The sequence below is a fragment of the Lagenorhynchus albirostris genome, chromosome 2 (genome assembly GCF_949774975.1).
Source record: "Lagenorhynchus albirostris chromosome 2, mLagAlb1.1, whole genome shotgun sequence".
NCBI classification, from domain to species: Eukaryota; Metazoa; Chordata; class Mammalia; order Artiodactyla; family Delphinidae; genus Lagenorhynchus; species Lagenorhynchus albirostris.
In genome coordinates, this window is record NC_083096.1 from 168,452,148 (window position 1) to 168,474,509 (window position 22,362).

Sequence of the window (22,362 nt, forward strand, 5' to 3'; positions counted from 1 at the left end):
CATATATATATATATATATATATGTAAGATTAAACAATTTTATGAGTCTCAGACCTTGTATTACAGCACAAAACTAAGAACTACTTACCAAGACCTGTTACTACCATGGCTCCAAGATCAGCTACGTAGTTTCCTTTGCGAAATGTAGCAACTCGTCCACCCACACGATCCTGTTTTTCAGAAATTAAATGGCTAAAGTCATAAATTCTAGTTTAACCATAATAACCTGGCAAGGTACCATCTCAGGGCTCTTTGATAACTTAAAAAGAAAGGTGTAGTTAGAGTTTACATGGAGTACAATGTGAGCACAAAGAGCAAATGAACTTTAACTATTTGAGAGAGTGGTAGGTAATGAATGACATATAAAAGGAACAGAATTAAGTGATGTGAGGTAGGAAACAATTTGACACCCAAAAGACATACTTAGTTACTGGTACTATTAGCCACCTACCCTAATGTCTCTAACACCAGTTGTACAGGCTGAGCAAGGGCCACTCACATAGAAAATATTTGTTCACAAATTTCAACACTAAAGGCCATTTTCCTACCTTCATGTTCTGACTCTTGCCCCACAGTGTCAAAGTCAGCTGTGAATGATTTGATATCTATCTGACAAATGCCTCTCCAGTGCAGCCCCATGCCCAAGGGCAGAGTGTCTACTGAGCAAGAACTGTTGACAATACCTCTCATTTCTACACAGGCCCAAGTGTTATCTTTGCTGACTGTAGATTTTCAAGTATGGGGAAATCTTACTGAGCTGCAGTGATACTTCAGTCATGGATTACATGAGAGTACTCTGTAAACTCCAAACAAACAAATGAAAAAAAGCAAAACAAAAACCTGCACACATGGGTAGGAATCATAATGATCCCATTATTCCTTGCTGTATTCTTTGTACACAGGAGACAGAGGGCACACAAATGTTTTCTGAATTAATGAATAAAATATTAAAGTAAGACTGTATCAGGAATTATTTAATTTTGATCTCTCCATACTCTATTTGTAAAGAACATTTTAAAAAATTAGGAATTTGTAAAAAGCAATTTCAAAACATTTTGAAAGCTTTTATAAAATTTTAGATTGTTTAGGTTATGTGAGAAGTGTTTTGTTGTTGTTTGGTTTTTGTTTCTTTAAATGGTAGGAGTCAAGGGAGGTCTTTAAGCCACTGAAAAATAATTAAATCTCAAAAATTACTCATGAAAATGATTTGAATAATAACATCCTAATGGGATGTTCTTTTTTTCCATTCTGTGCCATCATCCCCATCCTCTTTCAGTTTCCATTTCTCTCTCTAGGACTAATGATAAGGAGCCAATATCTTGGCTTCACCAGGCTGTAAAAGATGGCTGCTGTCTGAGAAGCAACTCCTTTCCGTTTACAATCAAACAGAATACAATTCACTCTGTCCCACCACTAAATATAACTGCATCCTGTAACGGGTATGCCCGAGAAAGCCCCCAAATTGAAAGTTAGCTGCAAGAAACAATGACCTGAAAATATACATCAAAGGGCTATATGGATTATTTATAAACTCTAAATACTCACTGAGCACTTTGCCAAGTTTTACTGTCAAAAATGCTTTATCCAATGTAGTTAACACTGTCAAAATACTTTGAGTATTACTTAAATCAGTTTGGTTTAGTTCAATTTGTAAGATTCCTTAATTTGCAACAGATAATTTCTTTACCATATTTCCATTAAGCTGGGCTTCTAAACCCAAAATAAAATTCTTACCCTGGCTTCCAGAAGTGTGACATCCATTCCAAAACTTTGTAACTGACGAGCTGCTGCCAAGCCCGAGACCCCAGAGCCTATAATGATTACCTTTCCTGTCTTTTTAGCTAAAATTAAAAAATGAACAAAAATTAAAATACTTTGTTGTAGGTTTAAGAGTTTTTATTTGTTATTTTTTTTATCAAGAAAATTTCTAGGTTCTTAACATGTTATGACGTCTCACAAAGTAACAATTCAGAGTTATTTTCAAATTATGAAAACTATATGAATACAAATTAGCAAATATCTGAAACTTATAAACTTTAATTCAATGTTGAAAATTCATAAATGAAATCCTTTATCTTAAGATTTACTTTTTCATTACCTCTGCCATGTGCTTCAGCGTCTGTGACCCTCGGTTAATTTATTATGAATAATCTCCCACATTTACCTCACAATTATACTTAGGACAATTTGAGCAGTCAACCAATCGATTCTTAAAGCTATTTTCTTTAAGCTCTACTTCTGCAGTCTTTAGTTTCCTTTTATGAAAAATTATTAAAGCATAAATATAAAATAAATAAATAGATAGATGTATTAATTCTCAAAATATCCCTATCTTCTGATTCCTGGCAGACATTATCCAGACACCATTAAAGGGGTAAAAAGCATTTAAAAAATAAAAATGCAACCTTTAGCATTGCATTAAAGAACTGGTTAATGAGAGAAAACAAACTTCCTACTTTATAACTGCTTTTTTTCATTTTTAATAAATTTTACTTTGTTTTTTCTTAAATTGGAAATTCAGTATCTTTTATCAAGTATTTATCAAACCAGAAATTATAGGAAATTCACATTTACAAAGAGATTTTACTTTAAATTTGACTTATAAGAAGATAAACTTGGGAATATTTTGGTTCTAAATATGGATTTAGAAATCAAAATAAAATGCTAAAAAGCCTGCTGGAACCTAATTTAAAACCATAAAATTCATTGGCCAGGTCCTTACTTGGGAGGGGCTTTATCCTCTTATAGATGCCGAAGTTGATAAGACCATGACGCTCTAAATAACTGTGAACTCGGTGGACAAGCACGGTATCACCTACAGAAAAATGAATTTAAAAACATGTTTATCTTTTTAGCACTTTAAATGGAAAACTCTTAACTCTTCTTCTATTTCTCCATCATGAAGTCATTCTATTCATCTTTTCTATAAGCTTCAAGTCATGTGATTCCTTTAGAAAAGTGATTCTTAGAACTATTAATCTGTGTGGTAGTCCAAAATGCATATCACATAATTTCGAATTTTTAAAAATGACATCCCATTACAGATGAAATGAAGGACAAAACCAACCCTTTTAAAAGTATTATTATGCTCATTTCCTTTGGCAAAAACTTTACAAGACTGCTGGTGGCAACTGGGAAATGAGAAAGCCAGATAGAGAGGCTGAATGCCAGCAAAGTACTATGTGGATTAAAGCTGGAACATAGGTCTGGAGAAATTATTAGCAATCTCTGAACTCACTCACCCGTCAACACAATTAAAAAATCAGAAAAACAATTACAAACACACAAAATAGTTTTGCTGCAAGGCTCATTTTTGCATAGCACAAGAAGATGAAAATTCATTATCAAATTCATTATCAAGGAACCATGAGCTTCTGGAAGGAAGTATCCATTTTCAAATCCAGTTCAAAACCAGTCCTACTGAAAACACTACTTACTGTTGTAAGGCGCTTCTAATTGTTGGAGAGTAGCCTCAAAGGTCAGCTGAATCTTTGGATTATCTAACCACAACTGCAACTGTATTTAAATGATAGAAATTGTATTACAATCAAATAGACATATACCATTTGATCACTTTAAAATATCTTTTTAACTTTAAGGCCTCAAATATAGGTTTTCCTTTCAGTGAAACAGTAAGGGTTATATTCCTGACAAAGAAACTAATGAAACACAAAACTATGTCAAATGAGTGAATTATTAAAGAAGCTAGGAGATAATTTAGCCTGCCTAGTAAGTTGCCAAGATCATACAGCTGGGGAGCAATAAGAATTTAAACCTGAGTTAGATAACTCCAGAGATCCTGAGTAGATACAAAATCAAATGATCAATCAGATATGTGGGGAGGTGTGTGTGCAAAGGATAACTCCTCAGTTTTGGGCTTGCACAACTAAATGAGCTGGTATGCCATTCACTGAATGAGGGACACTGAAATAAGAGATAATGAGTTAAGTTTCAAGACAACAAGAGGAGGTGAAAGACTGGCATCTAGATACATAGCTGGGGTTCAGAGGAGAGTTAAGGTTTAGAGCCACTTGCTTATGGGTGATAACTGAAGCCAAGTGTGTAAAACAGGGCTCCTAGTGGGAAAGAACAGGGGAGAGAGGAGAGGACCTTAAGGAACTCTAACCAGTTCACATAGTGGCCTGTTGTTAAGGATAAGGCTATAAAGCATTCAGAGAAGACAACCAGGGAGGCAGGAGAAAAACTAGAATAATGTGTTAAGCTAAGGGAGCTGTGTATTTAAGAAAGGAGGAGTCAATTATTTTGAATACTGCTGAAAAAGCAGTAAGATGAGGAATAAAAAATATTATGGTACAATCAATTTATTTACAATCAATTTATTCTTTTCAAACTGAATATATATCTGCAAAATGTAAGACCTGCAAAATGAATACCATCATATTTACATCTTAGCTAAAAGTTAATAAAGACTGCTCCATAAACAAGTTTCAAAGAAAGAACTAAAGTGTAAATAAATTCAGGGCTTCCCTAGTGGCGCAGTGGTTGAGAGTCCTCCTGCCGATGCAGGGGACATGGGTTTGTGCCCCGGTATGGGAAGATCCCACATGCTGCAGAGCGACTAGGCCCGTGAGCCATGGCCACTAAGCCTGCGCGTCTGGAACCTGCGCTCCGCAACTGAGAGGCCACAACAGTGAGAGGCCCGCGTACAGCAAAAGAAAAAAAAAAAGTGCAAATAAATTCAATTACAGAGATATGACCAAATCCATATGGACCCTCTGCTTTTCTCTGTGGCCACTGTCAAAGGAAAATGGAATTCCTCAAGCACACAGTGGGCCCAAGTCCATCACCCCTCAACACAAGCCTTCTTCCTCCTTCCATCTTATAATATAAAGGTCAGGTCATAGGTTCTAGTTGAATAATCCTAAAGTTGTGGTTTTAAAATCTGGAAGCAAAAGATGCAGTTTAACACGAGAGAACTGACACAATTCTTACAGGAAAGAATGACTTAAGTTCCGTTTTATAGCCAGAGACCACAACTCTAACCTGGGCTAGTCCTTCCCCAAATCTGGATTTCTGGTCACAGGTAATGAATCAAAGAAAACAGAGATCCCTATAAATCCACCACTCAAATTCAAGTAAAAACTCCCCTCAGGATGAAACAAAAAAATGACAATTTTGTCTGAAATCCACTTAGAACAAATGTTGACATGTTACACAAAGAAGCTGATTCAATTATAAGACAAATCAGCCTCAGAAATGCACATTAAGAATTTTCCATTCACTTTAAAAAAATCACCCTATTTTCCTTCACAAAAAAGAACCTTTATTCTGTACTACAAAAACCTACCAATCACTCTAGATGAATGGCATTTAACAATCCAAATTTAGCAGTAGTTTTGCAATGTAATGGTCAAAATAAAGACGTTAGTGGTGGCTAAAAAGACATCTCTGAGCTATATCCAAAATAACTGAAATTACAACATGAATTTCTTCTACTTTGTATCACTCCAGAGTACAATGAATATGTTCTGAATAGTATATAAAGAATTTCTGATGAATAAAGGACATTAAAGAAAAATTCACAGAGGAAATACAAATGACTAATAAATGTGAAAGAGCAATCAGTCTGGGGCTTCCCTGGTGGCGCAGTGGTTGAGTCTGCCTGCCGATGCAGGCAACACGGGTTCATGCCCCGGTGCAGGAGGATCCCACATGCCGCAGAGCGGCTGGGCCCGTGAGCCATGGCCGCTGAGCCTGCGCGTCTGGAGCCTGTGCTCCGCAATGGGAGAGGCCACAGCAGTAAAAGGCCCGCGTACCGCAAAAAAAAAAAAAAAAAAAAAAAAGCAATCAGTCTAAGTAATCAAAGAAATGGAAAATAAATGAAATGATTTTGGTCTACTACAGCAGCACAGATTATCATCGTTTTAATCACAAAAACAGGGCAGGGTAACGAGGGTGTCAACTGGGTCAGCCTCTCTGGGAAGCAATCTGACAACATGTATCAAATCTTTAAAAGCGTTCATACTTTTTGACCAGGTAGTTTTCCTTCTAGAACGCTATCCTAAGGAAATAACCAGAGATAAGAGTCAAGAATGTATAAAGCTGTTCAGAGCTTCATTATAATAAGCAAAAATGGACATTTAAATGCCCAACAGTTAAAGTATGACCCAACTGTCAGACAAAAAAATATTTTGCCGACATTAAAAATCAATCATTTAGCCAGAGGAGGAAGATCAACCAGATGAGAAGAACAGAATAAGGGTTTCTCTTACCCTGGGAAGGAAAGACAAAGTGATTATTTTTAATGTATTATTAAAAAAAAAAAGTGTGTAAAGATTCTTATTGTGTGTTTATGAGGTTATGAGGAAAGAAAAGGATCCCAAGAATGCATGGAAGTAGGATCTCAATTTTGTAAAAACAAAAATTAAATGTACCTTTAAAAAAATACCTGGAGGAAAAAACGCCTAATTTTTAACAGTGGTTATCTCGGAATAGTATTACAGATAACTTAAAAATTCTTTCCTCTCTATTTTCCCCCCATATTCTATATAAAAGTAATATGTACCTTTTACAATTCAGGTGGAAAAAAGCTGATTGGAAACTTACTGTGCGGTTTCTAATGAACAGAAAAACCTTCTGGGTTTGCTGTGGTCCACTGATGATATCTGGAAAACAGGCTGCTTCTTGAGAAGTCATCCGGTCATGAGGAAGTCTACTCTGGAAAGCTGCACCCTCCACACCTAACAAAGAAAAGCAAAGGACTTCTGGGAAAAGTGAAAGTGAACACAAAACTAGGGGTAATGATTATGCCTCAAACTCCTTTCTTGCCTGAAGAACCTCTGTAAAGCTTTGCCTTATTTGCAGACTGATCTCACTTCCTTTTTTAAAAAAACTTTCAATTTGCTCAAAAGCTGAAACATCCTTAGGATTTAGTCATTCTTTTCAGCTTAACATTCCAAAAATCAGTTTACTAATGAGTGAAACAATATACCATATAAAGCACAAGGCATTTAGAATATTTTCTTCATCCACAAAAAAACTTTAAAATATTGGAGGATACTCTAATTAAAATTAGCATTACTGATAATATACAATAAAATTTAAAACTAAAGAACCAGAATAAAGGAAAATACACTAACGAAAGCAAAAGAGGTTATGGAGTGAAAAACACAATCACATGCCTTCTTTTAGGACTACAGCAGGGAACATGAAGAGGACTCTAAGGTTTAATAACCAACACATGATCTCATAAATGGCACCATCCATCAGTTCTCATAATTCAGTGCTGGCAAGCAGTGAAAGAAACTAAGCAGACTACAATGAAGAGATAAAAGAAAGCAAGGAATTCGCCTTTTCTGGCAGAAACATTAGAAATGCTTTACTACATATTGCAAGTAAAATATTTTACTGCATATACTATATAGTAATATATATACATAGTATATATATAACTTATATCACAAGTATAATTCTTAAAATTGGTTATTAAATTGATATTTTTATAAGCTGATGGTTAAGTACATCTTTTTAAGATGTCCTCAGAAACATTCACATATATTTTACTTTTATTTCTAAGATGATCTCTCCCTGGTGGTCTAGTGGTTCGGATTCGGCGCTCTCTATCTAAGATGATCTTACAAATATATACTTCCATCAGCTTCTGAACATATCAAGAAACAATTTAAAGAGTTTCAAAATTCAATACCACTGAAGTAATTATATAAGTAACAAGACAGGCACCAGATATCCATATTTAATCATTTTAAAGCACATAAAACAAGAAGTTGGAAGCACTGATAATGGAAGCAACTTTAAAGGAAAGGCATTAGTAAGATTAGGAGAATAAAAAGAACAAGGCAGAGACCTTCAATATGGTGGAGGAGTGAGACGTGGAGATCACCTTCCTCCCCACAAATACATCAGAAATACATCTACACGTGGAACAACTCCTATAGAACACCTACTGAACGCTGGCAGAAGACCTCAGACATCCCAAAAGGCAAGAAACTCCCCACGTACCTGGCCATGTGGCTGACAGGGTCTTGGTGCTCCAGCCGGATGTCAGGCCTGTGCCTCTGAGGTGGGAGAGCCGAGTTCAGGACATTGGTCCACCAGAGACCTCCCAGCTCCACATAATATCAAACGGCGAGAGCTCTCCCAGAGATCTCCATCTCAACACTAAGACCCAGCTCCACTGAACAACCAGCAATCTACAGTACTGGACACCTTATGCCAAACAACTAGCAAGACAGGAACACAACCTCACCCATTAGCAGAGAGGCTACCAAAAATCATAATAAGGTCATAAACACCCCAAAACACACCACCGGATGTGGTCCTGCCCACCAGAAAGACAAGATCCAGCCTCATCCACCAGAAGACAGGCACTACTCCCATCCACCAAGAAGCCTACACAACCCACTGAACCAACCTTAGCCACTAGGGGCAGACACCAAAAACAACAGGAACTATGAACCTGCAGCCTGCAAAAAGGAGACCCCAAACACAGTAAGTTAAGCAAAATGAGAAGACAGAGAAACACACAGCAGATGAAGGAGCAAGGTAAAAACGTACCAGACCAAACAAATGAAGAGGAAACAGGCAGTCTACCTGAAAAAGAATTCAGATAAAGATGATCCAAAATCTTGAAAATACAATGGACAAATACAAGGATCGTTTCACAAAGAGCTAGAAGAACTAAAGAGCAAACAAACAATGATGAACAACACAATAAATGCAATAAAAACTTCTCTACAAGGAATCAATAGCAGAATAACTGAGGTAGAAGAACAGATAAGTGACCTGGAAGATAAAACAGTGGAAATAACTACTGCAGAGCAGAATAAAGAAAAAAGAATGAGAAGAATTGAGGACAGCCTTAGCGACCTCTGGGACAACATTAAACGCACCAACATTCGAATTATAGGGGTCCCAGAAGAAGAGAAAAAGAAAGGGAGAAAATATCTGAAGAGATTATAGTTGAAAACTTCCCTAATACGGAAAAGGAAATAGTCAATCAAGTCCAGGAAGCACAGAGAGTCCCATAAAGGATAAATCCAAGGAGAAACACGCCAAGACACATATTAATCAAACTGTCAAAAATTAAATACAAAGAAAAAATATTAAAAGCAGCAAGGGAGGGCTTCCCTGGTGGCGCAGTGGTTGAGAGTCCGCCTGCCAATGCAGGGGACACGGGTTCGTGCCCCGGTCCGGGAAGATCCCACATGCCGTGGAGCGGCTAGGCCTGTGAGCCATGGCTGCTAAGCCTGCGTGTCCGGAGCCTGTGCTCCGCAACGGGAGAGGCCCACATACTGCAAAAAAAAAAAAAAAAAGCAGCAAGGGAAAAACAACAAATAACATACAAGGGAATCCCCATAAGGTTAACAGCTGATCTTTCAGCAGAAACTCTGCAAGCCAGATGGGAGTGGCAAGACATATTTAAAGTGATGAAAGGGAAAAACCTACAATCAAGATTACTCTACCCAGCAAGGATCTCATTCAGATTTGATGGAGAAATTAAAACCTTTACAGACAAGCAAAAGCTAAGAGAATTCAGCACCACCAAACCAGCTTTACAACAAATGGTAAAGGAACTTCTCTAGGCAGGAAACACAAGAGAAGGAAAAGACCTATAATAACAAACCAAAAACAATTAAGAAAATGGTCACAGGAACACACATATCGATAATTACCTTAAATGTAAATGGAATAAACACTCCCACCAAAAGACACAGACTGGCTGAACGGATACAAAAACAAGACCCGTATATATGCTGTCTACAAGAGACCCACTTCACACCTAGGGACACATACACTGAAAGTGAGGGGATGGAAAAAGATATTCCATGCAAATGGAAATCGCAAGAAAGCTGGAGTAGCAATTCTCACATCAGACAAAATAGACTTTAAAACAAAGACCATTACAAGAGACAAAGAAGAACACACATAATGATAAAGGGATCACTCCAAGAAGAAGATATAACAATTTAAATATTTATGCACGCAACAGAGGATCACCTCAATACATAAGGCAAATGCTAACAGCCATAAAAGAGGAAATCGACAGTAACAGAATCATAGTAGGAAGCTTTACCACCCCATTTTCACCAATGGACAGATCATCCAAAATGAAATAAGGAAACACAAGCTTTAAATGATACATTAAACAAGATGGACTTAATTGATATTTATAGGACATTCCATCCAAAAACAACAGAATACACTTTCTGCTCAAGTGCTCATGGAACATTCTCCAGGAAAGATCATATACTGGGTCACAAATCAAGCCTTAGTAAATTTAAGAAAATTGAAATCATATCAAGTATCTTTTCTGACCACAGTGCTATGAGACTAGATATCAATTACAGGGAAAAAAATCTGTAAAAAATACAAACACACGGAGGCTAAACAATACACTACTTAATAACCAAGAGATCACTGAAGAAATCAAAGGTGAAATCAAAAAATACCTAGAAACAAATGACAATAAAAACGTGATGACCCAAAACCTATGGGATGCAGCAAAAGCAGTTTAAGAGGGAAGTTTATAGCAATACAATCCTACCTCAAGAAACAAGAAACATCTCAAATAAACCACCTAACCTTACACCTAAAGCAATTAGAGAAAGAAGAACAAAAAAACCCCAAAGTTAGCAGAAGGAAAGAAATCATAAAGATCAGATCAGAAATAAATGAAAAAGAAATGAAGGAAACAATAGCAAAGATCAATAAAACTAAAAGCTGGTTCTTTGAGAAGATAAACAAAATCGATAAACCATTAGCCAGACTCAAGAAAAAAAGGCAGAAGACTCAAATCAACAGAATAAGAAATGAAAAAGAAGTAACAACTGACACTGCACAAATACAAAGGATCATGAGAGATTACTACAATCAACTATATGCCAATAAAATGGACACCCTGGAAGAAATGGACAAATTGTTAGAAAAGCACAACCTTCCGAGACTGAACCAGGAAGAAATAGAAAATATAAACAGACCAATCACAAGCAGTGAAATTGAAACTGTGATTAAAAATCTTCCAACAGGGCTTCCCTGGTGGCGCAGTGGTTGGGAGTCCGCCTGCCGATGCAGGGGACGCGGGTTCGTGCCCTGGTCCGGGAGGATCCCACATGCCGCGGAGAGGCTGGGCCCGTGAGCCATGGCCGCTGGGCCTGCGCGTCCGGACCCTGTGCTCCACAATGGGAGAGGCCACAAGAGTGAGAGGCCTGCGTACCGCAAAAAAAAAAAAAAAAACTTCCAACAAACAAAAGCCCAGGACCAGATGGCTAAACAGGCGAATTCTATCAAACATTTAGAGAAGAGCTAACATCTATCCTTCTCAAACTCTTCCAAAATACAGCAGAGGGAGGAACACTCCCAAACTCATTCTACAAGGCCACCATCACCCTGATACCAAAACCAGACAAAGATGTCACAAAGAAAGAAAACTACAGGCCAATATCACTGATGAACATAGATGCAAAAATCCTCAACAAAATACTGGCAAACAGAATCCAACAGCACATTAAAAGAATCACACACCATGATCAAGTGGGGTTTATCGCAGGAATGCAGGGATTCCTCAGTATACGCAAATTGATCAATGTGATAAACCATATTAACAAATTGAAGGAGAAAAACCATATGATCATCTCCATAGATGCAGAAAAAGCTTTCAACCAAATTCAACACCCATTTATGATAAAAACCCTCCAGAAAGTAAGCATAGAGGGAACTTACCTCAACATAATAAAGGCCATATATGACAAACCCACAGCCAACATCATTCCAATGGTGAAAAACTGAAACCATTTCCTCTAAGATCAGGAATAAGACAAGGTTGTCCACTCTCACCACTATTATTCAACATAGTTTTGGAATTTTTAGCCACAGCAATCAGAGAAGAAAAAGAAATAAAAGGAATCCAAATCAGAAAAGAAGTAAAGCTGTCACTGTTTGCAGATGACATGATACCACACATAGAGAATCCTAAAGATGCTACCAGAAAACTACTAGAGCTAATCAATGAATTTGGTAAAGTAGAAGGATACAAAATTAATGCACAGAAATCTCTTGCATTCCTATACACTAATGATGAAAAATCTGAAAGAGAAATTAAGGAAACACTCCCATTTACCACTGCAACTAAAAGAATAAAATACCTAGGAATAAACCTACCTAAGTAGACAAAAGACCCGTATGCAGAAAACTATAAGACACTGAAATTAAAGACAATACAAACAGATGGAGAGATACACCATGTTCTTGGATTGGAAGAATCAACAATGTGAAAATGACTATCTTACCCAAAGCAATCTACAGATTCAAGGCAATCCCTATCAAACTACCAATGGCAGTTTTCACAGAACTAGAACAAAAAATTTCACAATTTGTATGGAAACACAAAAGACCCCGAATAGCCAAAGCAATCTTGAGAAAGAAAAACGGAGCTGGAGGAATCAGGCTCGCCTACTTCAGACTATACTACAAAGCTACAGTAATCAGGACAGTATGGTACTGGCACAAAAACAGAAATATAGATCAATGGAACAGGATAGAAAGCCCAGAGATAAACCCATGCACATATGGTTACCTTATTCTTGATAAAGGAGGCAAGAATATACAATGGAGAAAAGACAGCCTCTTCAATAAGTGGTGCTGGGAAAACTGGATAGCTACATGTAAAAGAATGAAATTAGAACACCGCCTAACACCATACAAAAAAATTAACTCAAAATGGATTAAAGACGTAAATGTAAGGCCAGACACTATAAAACGCTTAGAGGAAAACCTAGGTAGAACACTCTATGACATAAATCACAGCAAGATCCTTTTTGACCCACCTCCTAGAGAAATGGAAATAAAAATAAACAAATGGGACCTAATGAAACTTAAAAGCTCTTGCACAGCAAAGGAAAATATAAACAAGATGAAAAGACAACCCTCAGAACGGGAGAAAATATTTGCAAATGAAGCAACTGACAAAGGATTAATCTCCAAAATTTACAAGCAGCTCATGCAGCTCAATATCAAAAAAACAAACCACCCAATCCGAAAACGGGCAGAATACCTAAATAGACATTTCTCCAAAGAAGATATACAGATTGCCAACAAACACATGAAAGGATGCTCAACATCACTAATCATTAGAGAAATGCAAATCAAAACTACAATGAGGTATCACCTCACACCAGTCAGAATGGCCATCATCAAAAAAATCTACAAACAATAAATGCTGGAGAGGGTGTGGAGAAAAGGGAACCCTCTTGCACTGTTGGTGGGAATGTAAATTGATATACCCACTATGGAGAACCGTATGGAGGTTCCTTAAAAAACTAAAAATAGAACTACCATACGACCCAGCAATCCCACTACTAGGCATATACCCTGAGAAAACCATAATTCAAAAAGAGTCATGTACCACAATGTTCACTGCAGCTCTATTTACAACAGCCAGGACATGGAAGCAACCTAGTTGTTCATCGGCAGATGAATGGATAAAGAAGATGTGGCACATATATACAATGGAATATTAATCAGCCATAAAAGAAACGAAATCGAGTTATTTGTAGTGAGGTGGATGGACATAGAGATTGTCATACAGAGTGAAGTAAGTCAGAAAGAGAAAAATAAATACCGTATGCTAACACATATAATATGGAATCTAAAAAAGAAAAAAAAAAGGTTCTGAAGAACCCAAGGGCAGTACAGGAATAAAGACACAGACGTAGAGAATGGACTTGAGGACACAGGGAGGGGGAAGGCTAAGCTGGGACGAAGTGAGAGAGTGGCACAGACATATATACTATCAAATAGAAAACAGATAGCTAGTGGGAAGCAGCCACATAGCACAGGGAGATCAGCTCGGTGCTTTGTGACCACCTAGAGGGGTGGGATGGGGCAGTGGGGTAGGGAGGGTGGGAGGGAGACGCAAGAGGGAGGAGATATGGGGATACATGTATATGTAGAGCTGATTCACTTTGTTATAAAGCAGAAACTAACACACCATTGTAAAGCAATTATACTCCAATAAAGATGTTTAAAAAAAAAAGAAGAAGAAGAACAAAGCAGGTAAAGATGTAACTTAGAAAATTATAGCTAAGCTATTGAGGTGTTGTTTCCACAAAGACATCCAAACACTATCTAGGAAAAAATAATGGTTAACAAGAGGTTAAGCAAAAATGTCTAATGCTACTGTGGGCTGTACATTAAGAAATACTGTTGTTGGAGGCAAGAAGAAAAATTCATCCATTCACAGTAGATTATGAGGGCACAAATACTGTATTCACAACAGTAGATCAAATCAATAATCCTCACATTTAATGAATCTCAACCTAAAATTAAAGACTGTCAGGAGAATTAATTACTCCTTAAGGAAAAAAATAATCAGTAACAGCCATATTGTGGAGGGTGAAGCATGAAATTAAGGCATGAAAAGAAGAAATGCTGACTATCAGATGTATAGGTTATTTCAGTAATTTGAAAGCTTCTAAAACTATACAGCTTTTTTTTTTTAATTTATTTTTTGGCTGTGTTGGATCTTTGTTGCTGCACGCGGACTTGCTCCGCGGCATGTGGGATCTTCCCGGACCAGGGATCAAACCCATGTCCCCTGCGTTGGCAGGCAAATTCTTAACCACTGCGCCACCAGGGAAGCCCCAACTATACAGCTCTGATGTCCCCAGTCCTGTACCCCCAAATCAAAATAAAAAAACAAAGCCAAGTCCCAAAACATGTCACATTTATAAGAAGCATTATCTACCCAATAATCCTGAGTATTTGGACCAAATACCTCTTAATAGGTTACTTCTTGGTATATTTCATGAGTGTATACTATTAATAAGACAACCAATGAACTCTGTAAACTCTACTTCTCCCTCCCCAAAACAGGGTAGTTTTCTTTCTTAGCTATATTATCTTCTATATATATGTTTAATAAGTGGTCAATGAACATCAATCCTACTGCAAAATACTATTGTCAATGACAGCCAGAAAAACCATGTGGGGAAAAAGCACTAAATTTTACATTATATTTGGTTCCTCATTCCAAGTGTTCTTATCAACAGAAATCACTCCAATATAGTTGGCTAATTTGGGAAATATGTAACAATTAAGAAATTTTATATGAGTCATTACAGTTTTAAATTATCTTTGAATCAAACATCAAAAGTTTAACAAAAGGAATTAAAGAAGCCAAAAGTTGTAACATTAATGTATATGTGGAATAACACTGTTCTCCATCTCTATCTTCTATGTAACATCTAAAAACAACCCCAATTATTCTTAAAAATAAATTTTTAAAAAATGAAAAATGGTCCCTAAAAACTCAGTAATTATTGCCTTCCTTCTGGTTTTTAGGGATGAAAATTACTATTCCAAAGAAGGAAACCATTATCAAAATCAAGGTGAAAAGTGTGCAAGATGAAAAAATCTAACTTTTTTCCAAGGAAACAAAAAATGTTAATTTGGAAACTAAACTGCTCAGAAGGTAAATCAAAACATTCTTTCTATAAAATATTTCAAAATGAACTAACAAACCATTCTGGATAATCTAACTCAAGTATCTCCTTTAGAGGGAAGAATCTTACAGAATACAATTGTCTTCAGTATAACATCCTGATTAAAAGCAGTAGTAGTAGTAGTAGTAGTAGTAGCAGTAGTACATATAATTCAGAAGTATTTACACTTGGCTCTGGAATACAGTTTTATACTTTGGTGTTTGTGTGTACTTAACAGAGTCTGGTATTCTGGAAATTTAGAATATTTCAAAGATGCTACCTTAATTTTTTAAAAGCCCCAAGGCTGCCTACATACCAATCTTGCCCTCTGTTCAATTCCTCTTTCTCACCACTTAACACAGGAAATTTCCAGCATCACCTTTCAAAATGCAGTCATGCTAAAGCATAATTGCCTTTTCTAATGGTCTGATTGGCTAATGCTTTCCCTCAAAACACAGTAAAAGTAGTTAAATATTTAAGGGACTAATTTAGATCTTTCCGGATATATCAATCAGGCAGAAAAAAGGAGGGGAGGGAAGTGAGTATATAGGACTGCTATTCCATGAAATCATTTCCCCCCGATTCTGATATGATACAGGTAGCATCTTGAATGAAGTAAGAGAGATATAACAACAGAAAAGAAGGCCTCCATGAGTTTCTTGCCTTTTTTCCCCCTTTATTAACATAGAGAAAATGAACTACAATTAGATTTCTAGCTAAAGAGGGAAAACAAGAGCCTGATAGGCTGCACATATAAACTTCCTAAAATTAGTAAGTTTAGATGCACCATATCCAGTCTTATAATAGTTTAAAAATAAAAGAATAAAGAATAGGGGGAGAAGAGAGAAAAAGGAAAAAGAGGAAAATCCTATGATTTCTTATGCTTTAGATTTTTTATTTTCAGCGTAAACGCACACTTTAAATGATTCTATAAGGGAAGGTGTAAGGAATAGTATACGCATAAGAAACGAGACCTCTGGGTTTTCACTCCTCCACAGTTGGGTATATTCCTGGTCGAGTCATTTAACTTTGTGTTTCAGGACCTGATAAAACAGGGGTGATACAAATACCACCTATTTGAAGGCAGAAAGCTAGGCAAGATGACCTCAAGTTCCCTTCTAACTTTCAAGATTTAGGATGTAAACACCAACTTGCTATGATTTTTTAAAAGTCAAGATGTGATCCTGGTCCCAAGATACTCATGACGGTCATTTGGTTTTGTTAAGAGAATAACATTGATCACTTATAAGCATACGTTTCTAACTCTGACTGATCATCTCACAAATACATGCTTCTGAACAAGGTGAAAATCTAAAGAAGAGACCTTGAAGGGTTCAGAATAGTCACCACCATTCCTGGAAACACTTAAAACTCATGTTCTACTAATATTAAGTCAGTAGCACCACAGTTCTATAAGAAAGTCTGCTTTTACTTTCAGCAATACAACATGTTGTTTACTTAAGCAAAAGAGTAAACTTATTTATTACTCATGTAAAAACAAAACAAAAAGAAACAAGAACACTCAATTTATTTCTTCAAGATTAAAGCTCTAAAGGCTATCCCTGACCCTCAACAGTTCCTTGGAAGATCCAATTGTGCATCATTTGATGAAAAGCATTCTTGAAGATTTATCTATCAGATACAGACTCTGAAAGAGAATTTTAACTCCTCTAAGACAACCAGGTACTGATTATCAACCTCCAATCCTTCAAATAGCATTTAAAGAAGTCTACTTCTAACATTCTGGATCCCCTAAGTACTAATTTCTGTATTAACATTGAACTATTTTTGATCTAAGAGAGTAAAATACAAAATATTCCCTGGACCTGCTGTACACAAACTATAATAAACAAATAATTTTAAAGTAGACTTAAGAGTTCAAAAGTGACAAACTCCATAAGTGATACCTATTCCAAGTCTATCAAAATGTATATATAAACTAGTTTTGAGCACTGGCACACACAATTGCATCCTTTAAGAGGTAAAGGATGAAATCCAGATATTCTACTTTGGATTCTTGGAACAAACTTTAACTGTTCCAGATAGGCCCCTATAAATCATTTAACCCTTTACTTTTTCCAAAAGTTAAAATCTCATAGTTTGGTCTGAAAAGAAACAGCACTTCAAGCAGAGTTTTTAACAAAGATTAATTTTCATGTGAGAAACAAAATGTTTAAACTGCAAAATGATTAACTATGTAATGTTAACTGAAAAAACTGTATCCAATACCACTTAACAACCATTTCTCTTGCCCACATAGTTCCTCAGCCTAATCCTAGAAGGCCTTTCCATCCTGTTTTTCAGCCTATGGCTTCCCCTCTGTGTATAAAGTTATTTTTCTTTGTAAAGGTCCCATGATTTCTAAGTCTATGTTTTATATCATGTTTACTTTTACTATAAAGGCTGCTGGGGAGAAAAGTACCCGCCATCTCCTCAGAAACATGAAGAAGAGTGGAGGGCTGAGATCGGCCTGAGGACTTCAAAAGGTTTTGCTTGCCTTTGTTCTGTCTACACTTTCTCCTATTATACTACTCTGTCCTGTGGGTTAAAGTTCCCCTGCGCTTCTGGCTAAAATGTGGGTACTACAGCCAAAAACACTTGCAAGCATCAAACCCTGACTTGGCGGCTCTTGCTAAGTGGCAAGCATCTAATGCCACCCTCACCTGATGCTTGGCCGTCTCCATACCCTCCAGAACTGTCGTCTTGAAGTCCTCCTGCTTGCCCTGTGGAAGGAAAGAGGAGAACTCAGGGACCTTACTCCATAAATTGAGATAATATCTGGACATAAAGGCCTAATAGTTGGCGACTCACGAATTCACCACCAACTAGTAAACGCATATTCAGAGAGCTCCTTCTTCTGGAATCAAGGCCCAGGGAGTCACATTATAGTCTTCCAAATTCTGGTCAGGAAACTTCAACTTTACATGCTGATTCTTGTTGAAAGGTAGGAGAACAAAGTACGCAGTATTTCTAATTGCTAAATTCTTGCTGTCAGTCTTAATAGTCAAGGTTGGATGGGGGAAAAGGGATTCCAAATGTCTTTTACTACTTGTTGCTAGACTGAGAGTGGGTGTGACATGGGCTCTAGGATCTGGAGTTGCAACAATTCAGCATCTGCTCAATGTCTCTTAAACTTTACCTTTCTATCTAAAAAGAATATATATAAGACAACAAGCAAGACATAATTTTAATGAAATATTCTCCCCTTGACTTCAAAGAAGGGATGATAACTAAGATTCAGTTCCAAAAGAAGTTTCATTCACTATACATACTAGACAGTGCCAGATCTGAACATGCCAGTGCTTCCTCAGTAACACTTTAATTAAAACACCATAAAACACCTCACAGTCATATGCCAAGTACTGTAGATAGACATAACACAAGGGGGAAGGCTGAAGCAGGCAAGATGATGGGGGAGCTTCTACCTCAAGCTTCACAATAAGCCCTCTAAGAAATTTTCCTCATTGATTAATGTACAGAAATAACTTTAAGAAAAGTATCACAGCTTGAAAGTTAAACTTGAGAAAGTTCGGATAGATCATCTTCCAGACTCTTCCAAAAATCAATCACCAAGACAGATGCAATGATCCTCTTAAGCCTCTCGCCACCTGATATACTAGGGAAAACTACTACCAGTGTGATCTTTGGAAGATATGAAACACCATCCCACAAAGATCTAAAACTGGACACTCTTCATTAAACAGTTTATTCTAAAAGAATCTCAACTAGAAAGCAGATTGATTATTCTACGATTTGAGTTAAAAGGCAGCAGGAAAGTAAAACTAACATAGCCCCCTTACTATAAGAATGATCCCAGGTCTGTGAGACTTAAAATGACATTTTCATCTTTAAGTATATGAAGGTATTCATATATAAATGATTTCTGACAATATTATAATATGTTGCTAGATGGTATATGGTCTGCTTTGAAAGTAGAATAGAATCTCATCCTAAAATTATTTCACATTGCTCTTGTATAAACGGTACTTTAGGTTCTAGAAGGTTATGCTTCTCAGACAAGGTACAAGGTATATGATTTGCTGTTTACAGCCTTTGGAAAGGGCATATAATTATGAAGAGATAACTCCAATTATGAAATCCAATCTGTAAACTTATCTTAAAAATGCAGGCTGTACATTTAAAATTTTACTTTTAAAGTTTAAATTAAAAAATGTTCATTCTTAATGAACTTATGGATTTATTCATTTAAAAGTCTTTCAGAGTTAAAAAGTTTCAGAGTTAAAATTGTTGTCATTATTTTCTTTGGTTCCAAATAGCACCAAACTAAACCAGAAGATTAAGCTATTATTTTAGAAGGGGGGAAAGGGGCTGAAAACAATGAAAGAGTTTCCAAGAAGAACATTTAGGCATTAGGAATAATATAGCTCTTCTTTCTCAAATTATGTTTCTGGCTTCTTTAAGAAAGAATGAAAACAACAGTCTCTTCTAATGATGGCATCTCACCACTTCTTAATAAGTAAAAACAAAACCAAAAAACACTTTCAAGCTTGCCATTAAGACTGAATTATTTTACCCTTTCTATTTCTATCATTTTCCTTCTCCTCCCACTACATGTCATACAATATGCTATTTACTGTACTGATTTTTTTTTCCTGTCAATGTTTTTTCTTAATAGAAATATGGATTTCTTACCCCTGACTTATGTGCTCAGAAGGTCAACAAGGCTGCTCTATTACAACAAGGTAAGGCAGTCTTTTTTGCTGTCTGCTTTTGAAAAGAGGTACTAACAAAATTCTTATAAAGACACTGTCCTTCGATAAAAATACGTAGGAGAAACATGGAAAATATTCAATACTCTGGAAGATTTTTAAAAGGTATCTCTCATAGCAACAGAACGTCAAAAAAGAAATGAAACTCTAAAATACTACTTAAGCAGAGAAACAGGAGAAAACCAAGCAGAAGATGATATAAACATGAAAGAAATGATGGAAAACAAAAAGTGCTTAAAATTAAGTAAATGAACAATATATTTGTCTCTTGAATTGATGAATATTTATAACCTGCTTGAAAGTAAAGTTGCTATTTTCTCTCTAATCACAATATACTCATGAGTATTTTGAGGGTGCCTACTTCTCCAAAGACAGCAGAAAACAGCACCATTTTTATTAGTGGTATTCTAGACCAATTCTTCCTCTTTTTTTTTTTTTTTTGCTTTACCAGCTCTCAGATCCTTTGTTTTGCCAGCATGCTATAATGTTCAAAGCACAGAATCATGCAATACAATTGGCATAAGAAACAGTCTTATAATTACGTATTAATTTCCTTTATTCTTTAAGAGAATATTCATTTTATTAAGAACAGCACACATACAAATGTTTGCAGCTAACTTTCCATCCAGGTAGTATCTCTGATTAGAACATATAAAATGCCATATTCATTTGCTCTTCGGGTCTTTCAGGCCTAGAACTCTGCTTCTGACAGTGGCACAAAGACATGGAACAGCAGGCAAATGTGGTTGTTATCTTCCATGAGCTCAAATTCAAAACAGAAGATGAAAATATACACAAGCAATTTTTTAATATCACCTTGATTTTGGCACTACTGAATGAGCAGACTTCCTTTTGTTTTCACACACCCCCGCCGACAACACACACACAAAATCCTCAAGTTTGAAGTAGAGACCCTAATACAGTTTATTTGTGCATATCTTCTCCAAGTTCAAAATAAAATCTTTTCAGTTTATCTTCCATAGCAGCCTTTCAGTTGTCCTCTAATAAATCTACAGATCTGTTAAGTTATTCTTGAAGAACAGTTAAGTATTTTAGTTATAGTCACACTACTGAATTGTTTCTTCATCTTGATTCAAACTCTCAAGAGACCACTCTTTCAACATCTTAAGAGGAAGTCTATTACATTCAAATACTTTTATTTGGCAGGCATGGAGGCGAGAATCATTGGTGTGTTGTTCCCAGGAATATACTGAACAACATACTCATCACATTTTGACTATTTAGTTTCTTGGAATCACATTAACTGATAACTTTGTAAACATTTTGAGGAATTACTAAATCTTCTAGGAAGCAATGATCTTTAAACAGAAAATCAATTCATCAAAATTTATTTAATCAAAAATTTACCAAATTTACAGAATAAAAATAACTGCCAAGGATTGACTTCAATTGAACCTAAGAAACTAGCAAAGGAAAAAAACATCTCAAAAGTTAAAACCATCTTTGAACACACAAGTTTGCACTATATTAACACACTAGTTGAGTTTCTTACTTAAGCTCACAAATTTAATGTTTACTGAATACCCATCCAAACTGCCAAGCACAAAATCAAAAGTAGAAAAGGCTGAGTCCCTATTTTCAAAGGGCTCATAATCTAATTGGGGAAAGATGAAAAATATCCAGAAAGAAACTTTTTTTTTTTTTTTTTTTTAAAGGAAACAAGAAACACACACTTGGGGGAATCAGGGAAGCTTTTCCGAACAAATCCAGAAATTTGCATAGACTGGGGTGGGGGGTGCGGGGTACGGTGATACCACAGCATGGTCCAGAACATTTACAAAAGCAAGGAGAAAACCACAGACATGGTATGTACGAAGAATCGCACACAGCACCCTGCTTAATGAAGGAGATGATCTCAAAGAGCAGTGGGAGACACAAAGGATAAGCAAAAGTGGGCCACTTTCAGGGCCAAAACTTAAACTTGATCTTAATAGTAATGCAGGAGAATAGTATTTTTACCAGGAAAGCAACAAAACAAGTGATACTTTAATCAGTTTGTACTAGATGGATTAGAGGAGAAAGGTGATCTAGATAAAGGAGATCCAGTCGAAAGACTACTGAAATAATTTAGATGTGAAGTGAAATCCAGCAGAATAAAAAGGTGACAGTAGGGCTTCCCTGGTGGCGCAGTGGTTGAGAGTCCGCCTGCCGAT

The 22,362-nt window shown here is 36.4% G+C and overlaps 2 protein-coding genes across 4 annotated transcripts in view; one reads left to right on the plus strand and one right to left on the minus strand.

Annotated features, from left to right (window-relative positions):
- Window positions 1-20,146, plus strand: part of LUZP1 (leucine zipper protein 1) — a 133,494-nt gene extending 113,348 nt beyond the window's left edge. The window contains exon 5 of the transcript XR_009539061.1: window positions 20,095-20,146. The gene's annotated coding sequence lies outside the window, so the exon portion shown is untranslated. The remainder of the gene's footprint in view (window positions 1-20,094) is intronic.
- KDM1A (lysine demethylase 1A) overlaps window positions 1-22,362 on the minus strand; it is a 64,064-nt gene that overhangs the window by 23,608 nt on the left and 18,094 nt on the right. For 2 of the 3 annotated variants that reach the window (XR_009539062.1, XM_060141162.1), the window contains exons 3-8: window positions 18,122-18,181; window positions 6,568-6,701; window positions 3,438-3,516; window positions 2,723-2,815; window positions 1,735-1,841; window positions 89-170 (exon numbers count right to left, since the gene is read on the minus strand). Coding sequence is in view for 2 of the 3 variants with exons in the window: in XM_060141162.1 (XP_059997145.1) it covers window positions 89-170; window positions 1,735-1,841; window positions 2,723-2,815; window positions 3,438-3,516; window positions 6,568-6,701; window positions 18,122-18,181 (555 nt within the window). In the remaining variant the exon portion in view is untranslated. The remainder of the gene's footprint in view (window positions 1-88; window positions 171-1,734; window positions 1,842-2,722; window positions 2,816-3,437; window positions 3,517-6,567; window positions 6,702-18,121; window positions 18,182-22,362) is intronic. The other variant, XM_060141163.1, reaches the window with a different exon arrangement.